Consider the following 11,803-nt stretch of genomic DNA (forward strand, 5'->3'; position numbering starts at 1 on the left):
GCAACTATCAAGGAGAAGGACGTCAAACAGTTTGTCTGGAAAAATGTGGTAACGAGGTTTGGCGTCCCCAAGATTCTGATCTCTGATAATGGCACCCAATTTGACGACTGCTTATTCAAAGGATTTTGTGAAGAATTGAACATTGAATTCTACAACTCCACCCCGGCTTACCCGCGGTCCAACAGCCAAGCCGAAGCATCAAATAAGATCATTCTTGACGGATTGAAGAAAAGACTTGAGAAGGCCAAAGGAAAATGGGCCGAGAAACTCCCAAGTGTCCTTTGGGCATACCGGACGACCCCGAGGCGATCTACCGGGGAGACTCCTTTTGCCTTGGTGTACGACATGGAGGCTGTCATCCCATTGGCAATTGGCATGCCCACCATCCGCAGTGAAAATTTTGAGCCCGAGCTGAATTCTGAAGCAGTCGCCCTGGAATCGGACCTTGCTGAAGAGTGCCGTGAAAAAGCTTTGATTCACGTGGTTGCATACCAACAAGAATTGTCCAGGAAGTACAACAAAACCGTGCACCTTAGACCGTTTAAAGTTGGCGACTAGGTTTTAAGAAAGGTCATGGGCAACACCCTGGTGCTAGGCGAAGGCAAACTAGGGGCAAACTAGAAAGGACCCTACAGGATAACCGGTCTGGTGGCCAAAGGGGCATACCACTTGGAAGATTTGGACGGCAAAGGCATACCCCGGCCATGGAATGCAGCCAACCTCAAACTGTACTATTTTTAATTTTTATAGTTTTTATGTTATTCTTTTGAGCAATGACTTGTTTGCCTTACATTTCAGAATGTAATACTCTTTTTGTCAATATAATAGAAGTGACTTACCTTTGTTGAAGCAATCTGTTGTTTTCGATGCTTATTTCGTGATTTTAACCGAGATATTTTATTCTGGTTGCTTGAGTTGATGACTTGCTCAACTTTGGTATTCTAACCGAGATGTTCTAGTCCGGTTAGTTGAGTTGATGATATACTCAACTTTTTAGATTCCAACCGAGATGTTTTATTCCGGTGGATTGAGTTGATGACTTGCTCAACTTGATATTGAAACCGAGATGTTTTACTCTGGTTGGTTGAGTTGATGATTTACTCAACTTTTAGATTCTAACCGAGATGTTCTAGTCCGGTTGGTCAAGTTGATGATATACTGAACTTTTAGATTCTAACCGAGATGTTCTAGTCAGGTTGGTCGAGTTGATGATATACTCAACTTTTAGATTCTAACCGAGATGTTCTAGTCCGGTTGGTCGAGTTGATAATATACTCAACTTTGAGATTCTAACTGAGATGTTTTATTCCAGTTGATTGAGTTAATGACTCGCTCAATTTTGATATTGAAACCGAGATGTTTTTACTCCGGTTAAATAAGTTGATGTTCTACTCAACTTCGAGATCTCAACCGAGATGTTTTACTCCGGTTGAAAAAGTTGATGTTTTACTCAACTTTGTGATTGCAACCGAGATGTTTTACTCCAGTTGAATAAGTTGGTGATTTGGTCAAGGGCGAGTCAATAGTTTGTCTAGCCGAGGTCATTTTCCCGGCTGAAGTTGTTTAGCTTAAACACAGTGCAAACACTTGACGAAAATAGAACTTTTCATTGATGAGGAATAGCATTACAAAAGGTGGGGCACTAGCCCGGTTACATTTTCAAACGAAAAAGAAAGAAGACAAAGAAAACTAAACTAAGGGAGAAAGATTTGTGAATTCATCCCCGGTCGCGGTCGCCTCCAGGTCGACCGTGGTTGTGGTCTCTTGGACACCGGTCTGCTTCTGGCCGGCCTGCTTTGGGTGGTTGTCACCCTCGGCATTTTCCTCGACGTCTTCCACTTCTTCTTCCTTGGCCTCAGCCTGCAACGCGCTGAAGATGTCGTTGGCATATGGCACAAGGTACGTCGGCAGGAAGGCAACTGGGGGAGAGGCAAACACGTCGGTCCCAGATCCTTGGCCGAGCTGTTCACAAGCAACCTTCCAGCCCGCCTTGAAGAAGATGTCTTGGGTGGCATGGACTTGCTTTGTGTCGTTCTCCTTGGCCTCCTTGAAACCGACGTTGTTGGCGTCCTCCCGCTCCTCTTTCCCTGGCTGCTTCAACGCCTCTAGCTCGGTCCGGATGACGTCCCTTTCTTGCTCGGCGACACCAAGCTGGCCGAGCAACCTGGAGTTGTCAGAATTCGCTATCTCCAGCGAAGCCTTAGATCGTCCGAGCTCGGCTTGAAGGTGTTGAACCTGGCTGGTAGCGTCGGTTGCCTTCTGCTGAAGTCGGTGGATCCTCTCCAGCACCAAGTGTTGTTTCTGGATGGCCTACAAGAAGAAAACTTTATCAGAGGAAGAAAACCGAGCAAACACTTGGAAAAATTTGACCAAAGTACGCAAAGTCCTTACCTAGGTCATGGACTTGACCAAGGACTTCACCAGCCAGGTGTTCGGTACGTGGTCGCTGCCTACCACGTCGCTCGGTAACAGCAAGGCTTTGGTTAAGTTAAAGGCGAGTAAATGCTCCTTGTCACCTTTAACCGAGGCAGTCGCCGGGATCTCCTTACCCCGGTGCTTGAGCTGTGGCTTCCATGGCGGTATTGGGTTAGTTGTCACCGCTGGTTGCTCGGGGTTCAACTCTGCAACTAGCTCGGCAGAGGGGTTGGTACGTGGCCTTTTCCCAGCCCGGCAGCTTTCTTTGCTTGCCTGCCCGGCGGCAGGAGATGCCAGTGCAACTACGGTCCCGCTCGATTGATCGGCAGCGGCTGTGCGGGGTGGGATGATCGGTAGCTCGGTGGAGGTAGCAGTGAAGAGGTTTTTGATGCGGCTTCTTTTGGCCATCTCTTCTGCCTCGGTCAACCGGATAAGTGGCATGTCCGGCAATGTGGGTCAGGAGGGGGAGATGGTGCACGAAGGAAATTTGTAACCTTACTCCGGCGTGGAGTTGAGTACCTATAAGTTGGCACGTAACCGAGGAGTTCTTGGCAATCCCGGTTGCGGTAGCGAAGCACGGTTCTGATGGATGCTTCGTTGGGATAACGGTAGTTGGCTTGCAAAGCTTCGATTGCTGCAAAGAGGAAAGGAACAAAGCACATTAGTACAAAATGGTCAAGGAAAGTAATCTAACCGAGCAGTTAGCGCGGCTTACATGTTTCGCCGAAATTCTTGCTGATAAACCAGCCTAGCACGTCGGCTGTCTCGTAATTACTGGACACCCAGAAAAAATCCTCGTCATGTAAGTCCTTGTCTAGGGTATCGGTCACTATTTTCTCCTTGCCCGGTCTGATCTTTAAGTAATAGGCAAGACCATCGCCTGTATGCCCGAGGGTACACTGGCGAAGTATCTTGGCCATTCCTAAGTTGGTTCCTAGCCGGTTGTTCAGCTCGTGGATCCCGTTAATTATGCGGTAGGTGTTGGTTGAGACCTGAGTTGGAGCTAGCCCGGTGCGCCACAAGAATTCGCAGATCAACAGGTTAATCGAGAAGCGGAGGCCACCTTCTATGATGGAAAGCACGATGAAGGGGCACTGGTCTAATCTGTCCCATGGGGTCGTGTCCTCGGCACCGAGCTCTAGGTGAACGTCGTCCGGGATACCATATTCTTCCCAGAACGCGGCTAAAGCGCCCGGCGTGTTGACCAGGAAGCGGTAGTGCCCCATGTGTGGCCGGTTGGTTTTAGCGCGGCTGAGGTGGTTTGGCACAAACTCTGGTTTGGTGGCTGCTCGATCTTTGAGAGCCTTGGTGTTGGTGTGTGGTCCTCTTGGACTCTGCAGGAAAAGGAGGGTAGGTGTAAGCGGGAGTGCGGTCGTGTAAAACGAACTTGATTTTAGCTCGGTCAGGTAGAGTACCAAACCACCTCAGTCACGAAGGTAAACATAGGAGCTCGGCCGTTCAAGCAGACCAGATGTTAGCCTGGTCGAGCGTTCAAGTCCTCTGACTACCTCGGTTTCTACAAGGGTGTTTGCAAACTTGCAATTTGCTCGGTTTAGATGTTTTTTGGGATCAAAAGAAGACCTGGAGCCCGGTCCGCTCCAGATCTTCTTGTGTTCATCACTGGAATTGAAAAACAGTGAAAAGAACAGGGGCAAGAGAGGGTCTTTGGGGGGGGGTATATCCTAAAACCTATGGACTTTATGCCCTAGAATGTGAAATACCAAATAAAAAAAAAAAAAAAGCAACAAAGAGGATTCGAAGAACTTACCAGTTTGGAGGTAGGGGCTACTTCTTCAAGCTCGAACGAAGAAGAAGAACAAGAATGGAGGTCAAGCACTATAGCTCAAAGACGTCAGGAACGGAAGAGAGGGAGTAAAAAGAGAAAGTGAAGGGAAAATGGCATGCTTATAGGAGTGAAAGGGCGCCTAAATTTGAATATGAAGGGACGTCTGGGTTGGCTGCCCGAGGCCAATAAATGCGTGACGCATGTTCATAATGGCGGTGGCGTTAGTTCTGAAGAGACAAGATGGCAGGTTGAGGCAACGACCGAGCAAGCCCAAAAACCGGGCATGGAGATTAGCGCGGTTAACATCTTGCAAACTTGGGACCGAGGGGGAGTCTACCCCGGGCGGACCATGTAATCCCAATCACGCTTGCGCGGACAAAATTAAGGGGCAATTGAGAGGGAGATTTATGAGCTGGAATGGGCCATGGTAAAGGTCGGGCAAAATGAGGGGCCGAACATGTTTGGGCCATGATAGCTTGGGCTAGTCCAGATAAGGTTTTGCTCGGTTGACGCCAAGGACCATGTTGGGACCGAGCTACTTGGGCTTGTAGAAAACCGAGCTACTTGAGTTGCTCGGTCGAGATAATTACCTGCCACGCTGGATTCCACGGTTCACGCGTTTAGCGCGGCAGGAAGGCCTTCGGTTTGCTGGCTCGGCCTATCTTGAACTCGGCTTTGCCGGAATGCAACCGAGCTCGGTCGTTCTGGAGCTCGGTGAGTGAAGCACTCGGGTACGCTGTGCAGCACGGTCGTGGAAGGCTGAGGTGGTTCCACCGGTCTGCCGAGCTCCGCTAATATAGCCTGACGGTTTGGTTAGGTGGTGATTGCAGGATTTGTGCTGACAGATGGGAGAGTAGCACCACGTGTCAAGAGACTAATGGGAGCAGATTTGGGCGCAGAAAGTATATAAGTGTGTCTACGCCCCCCATGCTGGCATGGAACAGGATTTTGGTAAGAACAATCTGAACACTCAACTCTCTCCTCTCTCTCTAGATCCCTGAGTGTGTGCGAACTTGACCGTCGGAGGGGTTTTCCGGCCACACACCGCCGGGTAGCTCATCGCCATTGTGTTTGCAGGTCGATCGGACAGACAAGGAGCTTGGTGGAAAGAAGTACAGGCTCTGCGGAATATTTGCTTCCCGTACAGTTCATATGTCATTTATGTTTTTTTTTTCTCCTTTTATAAATTACATTTTAATTTGTTTATATATCTTATTTTACATTCATTCTTGTTTAATAGGAATATTGTCTAGAAATAAAAATATTATCTATTTCAACATGATATTCTTAAAATAAGTTTATAAAATTTAATACCGCTTATTGAAATGGATCATCATTATACTCATAAAAATATACATTTTCAATTATAAATGTTTTTCAAAACTAAACTGCGTAATAGAGGTGGAACATGTTATCTCATCATATTTATTTATAAAGATATTAATTAAGATTTTGATGTCGACTTTATCATATATGTTTATATATATATATATATATATTATAAAAAGTAGCGATTACAACATTTTCAAATAGTTAACTTTACTAGACGGAGACATAGTAATCGTTAATTTTTTGTTGAGTTAAAAGATAAGAAATATGTCCGATTATATTTTTGTGCTCAATTATGTTGACAAAGTATGTCCAATTAATAGTAAAATTATTCATTTTTTTTGTGCCGTTATAAATCAAAATTTAAAATTTTATAACAATTTTTTTGATGAAAAGTTAATTATATTTTTGTCCTTCCAAAACTCAAATGCTAGACTCGTCCCTAATTATAACAAAGGACAGTCTATTACAAATATTTTTGTGACAATTAAAAATAAATTTATTTGTGTAAATCAAAATTTTCATTTTTAAAAAGTAAAAAAAGTGTTTCATTAGCATTGCTACCATCTCTCTACGACCCCACAACCACAGCCATTGCCATCAAAGCCAAATACTCAAAAATATTTTCTATTTTTTTTTGTTTTTGGTATAAAAATTTCCTACCAAAGTAAATAAAATTCTTACAATGAAAGTTATATATATTTATAAGATCCATCATATTTAAAAACTAGTAGACTCATGATGGTACATAGGAAACTACCTATAAAAGAACATATTTTACCAAAAAAATAGCTTCTCTTCGGTTCAAAATCAGACTGAATAGTATTGTTTGTTCATGATAGGCGCAATTGTAGAATTATTTGACAATCTAAACCATTCAATGTGTAGAACTCATCGAGTACATAAAAAATCACGTTTATCGAACATCGATAGCCATTTAATTATATTACATTTGTTTCAACATCAATTACGATTTAAAAAATAAACTGCAAACACAAATGTAATTTGATCAAGTGGCTATTGATATCCGATCAATGTAATTTTTTACAAAAATGATATACTTGACGAGCTCTATACATTGAATGATTTAAATTATTGAGATAGGTTTGAAGTCGGGCTCACCAAAACTCAACAACACCATTCAGTTCGTTTTCAGACTGGTGAGAAGTTTTCCCTTCTAGTATTATGTAGCAATCATTTTTTTGAATCTTATTCTAAATTGAATGGATATACTACACTTTGTCTTAACTCTTTTCTTAGTTTGATTTTTGAAGGAAATACTCTCAATATGATTCTTAAATTACTTAATTTTCCGTCTAATTTTCACAGTTAATTATGTTTTATAAGGAAAATGTCACACTGCAAACTCAATCCAGGTTTGACTCATATTGAGGGATAATTCACAAGGGTAAATTAAACTTGTACTTATAAATTTATGTTCTTTTCGCTAGTCTTTAAAAAAAATTCTTACTTTGATTTCTAACAAAATAGAAAAGTTGTGTAACTCATAAAAAACCATTAAAATGCGGTTTCACAACACTTGAAGTACCACATCTTCATTCACTTATCCTCTTCTGCCCTCTTTCATACTGTCTTACTCACCCCCCACAATTGACTACATGCTCACCATCACTATGCCCCTTTCTTTTGCTCCTCTTTGTAAAAATAATCTCTCTCAATATGTAACCGTCTATCATAAATCACCACCACTACCACGTCACTACATCGTCTAAGAATTTTAGAGATCAAATATTTTGATTTTTAAAAGTGAAGATTTTGTTACAAAAGATATTTAGGGACCAATTTCTATCATCGTAAGGATAGTCGCTAAAAGGTCGTCTCGAAAAGTAAAAAACAAAGCTTTTAGCGACAAAATTTTGAAAATGTCATTAATAAATAGACTTTCATAGACAAAGTAATTTGGTCTCAAAATGATTTATTTTTTGAAACAAAAAATTTGATTCCAAATAGATAATAATTCATCACTAATGTCCAATTTTCGTTACTAAAAATATAATAACAATATTTTTCACAACAAAAATATTTGAACCCTAAAAAATAATTTTATTCTTAAATTTTAATCCCTAAAACCTTAATTTTTTTTGTAGTGCGTTCATCTCTCTCTCACCACAATTTTGATGAAAGTGAAAAAAGAAATGTACGTTTTGGGAAATGTAATTTTGAAATTCCAAATTTGTCACATAACCATGATGTGTGTGTGGGTAAAAATCTGACCACACTGCCCGTTTAGTGATCTGCTGGAGAGCACAGGTAGAATAGATGGCTTTAGCAACCTGTAACAGAAAGGAAAAGCTCCGGCGGTGGTTCTTCCACCCGGGGGCACTCCGACGATCAAGTCAGTATATCTCTCAAAGATAATCAAGTATTAAACTGAATACTCAAAACATAAATTGCATACCTTAGACCCACGGGGGTGCCTCTCTTTTATAATATACTCAATCCAAGTCCCACTAGAAGTATGACTTCTATGAACTCCAATTTACTGTTTACTCTGGACTCTTTAAGAGATAAAGATAAACTCCCTAAGAGCTTTATCCTTATCTTGGTTAAGTCCCCTCCTTGCCTTAGGACTCTTGCCCCTTATCTCGGATTCCGATATCTTCGGAGATGACCTTGGCTTCTCCGAGATTACCTCGGCTTAACTACCAGGGCACGTGGCACCTCGGCTGACACGTCGGCGTCACCATGCCACGTGTTGGTATTGTGAAAATATATCCCCACAACTGCCCCCTAGGTTCTATTACCTCGGCATTTTGAGGTGATGGAACCTATCCCGATATTTTGTCACCTCTTTTCTGAGTAATGGTTCAAAAACTGATTAGCCAAGATTATCTACTTTCAGCCGACGTGTTCTCTTCGGAGAACAAGGCTTTGGTCGTACTCTCCCACGCGCATGAGCTGTCATGCATATCTAACCGTTCCTTTTCACGTGCTTTATTCTCATTGGAGCGTGTCTGTGGCGCGCCTGGAAGCTGTCTGTTCGTTCGTCTGCGCCGTCTGACGCGTGCGTTGCTCTAGGCGCAATAATTGCCCTATTTTTGCCGCCGTTTCAAATTTTTGACAAAACTCTTTTTTGCCTCTTATTTTCCTTCACTTTTTCATTCTGTCTTTTTGTTCTCTCTCTCTCTGAAAGCTCTTTCTTCTCCGAATTTACCATCGCTTTAATCTCTCTTCTGGAACTGCTCTTAATCCCTCATTCTTGCGAAGCCTTCTCTGCTATTGCAACCAATTTCTGAGCTCGGCGAATATTGCCCCGGCTTCACTTGTTCCGGTAAGATTCATTCCATTCAATGTCAATTTCTCTTTCTGTGCTTTTGTCTGCCTGTTGCCATTACTGATTTTGTTCGAAGCCTTGGATTTATTTGTATCTTGAATTTGTGGTTATACCTTGAACTTCTATACTTTTTCACCATTCTCTTTGCCACTGTTCTTGATTCTCTTTTTTTTTTCTCTTTTCTGCCCCAGATCTGTGCCTTTAATCTTGATCTTTATAGTTCTTAGGTTTGGGATTTGTGCGTAGAACCTTCAAATTTAGGGAAAACTGAAATAAGCCTTATCCGCCGTTTCTTAGATCTTTACCGAGGTTTTTGTAACCCTTCCTAAAAACGCCCATCTTCTGAAACATATTTTAATTTGACATAATGGGTATGTGGAGGCACAGGGTAAATACCCCAACAAAACTTGAATACTTTAGGCAGGAATTCTCCATCTCAGCCGATGTTCATCTTAAACTGGCTGGGGACAGTGATACCATCATGCCCACAGACCATACGATGCCCTTCCCTATAGTAGCTTTCACCGAATGTGGACTCTGACTTCCACTTCATCCCCTTTTCCGTCATGTTCTTTATTTCTATAAGCTGAACCCCATGCAACTTACTATTAACTCCTATAGGGTGATCAATGGTATTATAGCCTTAGCTAGGCAAGAAAACCTTAGAATTACCCTGGCCGACCTTCAATACTGCTATACCATGTGCCCTCTTGACCTGAAGGATAGGGGTTTCGTTTATTACCTTAAACCGAGATCCACTCAGTACAAAATCGTAGCCGACCTCCCAGACTCCAACAAGGGGGCTGGAGATGATTTTCTCATTGCTTCTGGAAATTGGGAATTTGGCCCAGATGAAGATGTCCACCTCTACCCTCTTCCTCGAACAATTACAGAGGGCAAGAGTAAGAGCCCTGAGTCAACACTTAGTTGTTTTTATTTAAGTCCTTAATACTTTTTTGTTTCTGACGTCTGTTTTTTTGTCCTGCAGATCTTCATCAGCCACCGAAAAATTTTCGTCAATCCTTCTTCCCAGGAACAGATCTAAAAACACTCATCAACCTCCCAATCCACAAACGAAAGGCCCCACTGTTACTAAACTTCATCCCTACATACAAATCCACTTTACCCGACGTCCCAAGAAAAAGAAAGAAGAGTCTTTCTCCACCCACAGCCACGACCCTAACTGCTTCCACATCCCGAACAGATCAAGAGTCCACATCTGACCCAGCCGATCTTCCATCAACCTCGGCCCCCTACTTAATACCAATTCCTGAGCGTAAACGTCGACGAAAGCTTGTAAAGACTGCCGAGATGGTTCGTCCAAGGCCTGTCGTTCAAGACCTTCTCGCCGATCTTCCAACTGACGCCGAAGCCGTACCAACGCAGTCAATGCTCCCACCCAAACCAAAGAGAGTTAAAAAGGCTCAGCCTAAGGCCAGGGCTACAGATGCCGAGGCTGAGGATGCTCTGCCGATTTCTAAACTAGCAGAAAGTAAAAAATCAGCCTCTACTTCAACCAAGAGGTCTGCTGAGGGCCAACCCTCAGGGTCTACACAATCGAAGAAGGCGAGGTCATCGTCCGCGACGACCTCGGCTTCAAAGAAGCCCGATGTCCCCTGGGCCCCTGATCTATCCCTGGAGGATAGGCCCATTATGGCTAGTGAAAGTGCTGATGACATTAACGTTGGTGTCGCCCTCAGCACTGCTCTTCTCCTTCCGAATGACTTGGAGCGAAATGCTAAGCTTAGTGAGTATGAGAATTACGCTCTCATGCTCCAACACTCCGTCCAAGTGAGTATTTCTGTTTGTACTTGTGATTTTTTCTTCCGCTCTTTACTGAGAGTTCTGTCTCACATTTCTGTTTTTCTGCAGGCCATTCAGCATGCCCATTCATTTTCAATGCAATCCTTTGAAAATCGTCAAAGGTTGGTTGATATGAAAAGGGAAGCATCTTCTATGAAGAGAGAGATCAAGTCCCTTGAAGCAAAAATGAAAAAACTGGAGGATCAAGCCGAGGCTGCAACTAAAGTTCAAACTGTAGCTCTTGAGAAGGCCGAAGCTGCTGAGGCCGTTAGAAAAGTTGCTGAGGCCGAGAAAAGAGAGGCCGAGGTTCAGAAGGCCCAAGCGGAGAAAGAACTCCAGCAAGCTCTGGCCACCAAAGAGGCCGAAATCAAAGAGGCCGATGAAAAGGCCTATGCCCAAGGTATGGCCGACGTCGCAGAAGATTATAAGCTTCAAGTCAGGCAGGCATACAACAGGGGATTTTCCCTAGGTTGGATGTCCCTGATAAAGAAGCTTGATCTCCCTGTTAACTCGCCCCTTCGGAATGCTGATGCCATCCCTTTGCCATTTCCTCCTCCTCCACCTGAAGGTGGATCAGAATCTGATGCTGATGCTGAGGATGAAGATGAAGAAGCCTTGGTGAGAAAACCCAAGGATGCCGTCGTAGCCAAGTCCCCTCCTCCTGCTGAGCAGGTTATGGACTTAACCTTGGATGAGGAGGGTGATGAGGCCAAGGAGGCAACTAGGGAAACTGCTACTGGGGAGCTATCGTCCAATCTTCTCCTGATAGAAAGAAGTGTTGAAGAATCATTAGCAGAGATTGATGCCGAGATACAAGCGGAAAAAGTGGCCGACGAGGTTCCTCCAGAATCGTCCGAGGTCCCAGTCCCTGCAGTGGCTAACATTGAAGAAGCTTGACCAAATTGCTTTTTGTATTTTTTCCTTCTTTTTCTGTACTTTGCACTTTGTACTTTTTTACTTTCTGGGTAATGCAAAACTCTTTCTTTTGGCCGACGTGGTTTCTTTAATATGTAACTGCAACAGTTCTTACTTTGGATGTTTTGATCTTGTGATATTCTGTTGACTGCTTCTGCATAGTCTTGTACTTAGAAAAAATCTTTTGTATGTGGCTTCCTTTGTGCAATCTTCTCGGGGTTACATACCTCGGGTATAACCATAAAACTTTTACTTCGGCA

General features: G+C 43.2%; 1 protein-coding gene across 1 annotated transcript; it reads left to right on the forward strand.

Annotated features, from left to right (window-relative positions):
- The first annotated feature begins 9,905 nt into the window (after positions 1 to 9,905).
- LOC145814692 (uncharacterized) lies at positions 9,906 to 11,717 on the forward strand. The gene is made up of 4 exons (XM_082911699.1): positions 9,906 to 10,616; positions 10,698 to 10,895; positions 11,118 to 11,246; positions 11,706 to 11,717. The coding sequence occupies exons 1-4, from the start codon at positions 10,137 to 10,139 to the stop codon at positions 11,715 to 11,717; spliced, it is 819 nt and encodes a 272-aa protein (XP_082767825.1). The 5' UTR covers positions 9,906 to 10,136.
- Positions 11,718 to 11,803: the final 86 nt, after the last annotated feature.

The sequence above is a fragment of the Camellia sinensis genome, chromosome 2 (assembly GCF_055761805.1).
Source record: "Camellia sinensis isolate YWXY chromosome 2, ASM5576180v1, whole genome shotgun sequence".
Taxonomy (NCBI): domain Eukaryota; kingdom Viridiplantae; phylum Streptophyta; class Magnoliopsida; order Ericales; family Theaceae; genus Camellia; species Camellia sinensis.

What these genes read in the sequence shown, in the direction of transcription:
- LOC145814692 (XM_082911699.1), top strand. Translation starts at nt 10,137, where the DNA reads ATGGTTCGTCCAAGGCCTGTCGTTCAAGACCTTCTCGCCGATCTTCCA. An exon ending in TGCTCCAACACTCCGTCCAA is followed by an intron (nt 10,617 to 10,697) that starts GTGAGTATTTCT and finishes GTTTTTCTGCAG; the next exon opens with GCCATTCAGCATGCCCATTC. An exon ending in AGGCCGAAGCTGCTGAGGCC is followed by an intron (nt 10,896 to 11,117) that starts GTTAGAAAAGTT and finishes TCCCTGATAAAG; the next exon opens with AAGCTTGATCTCCCTGTTAA.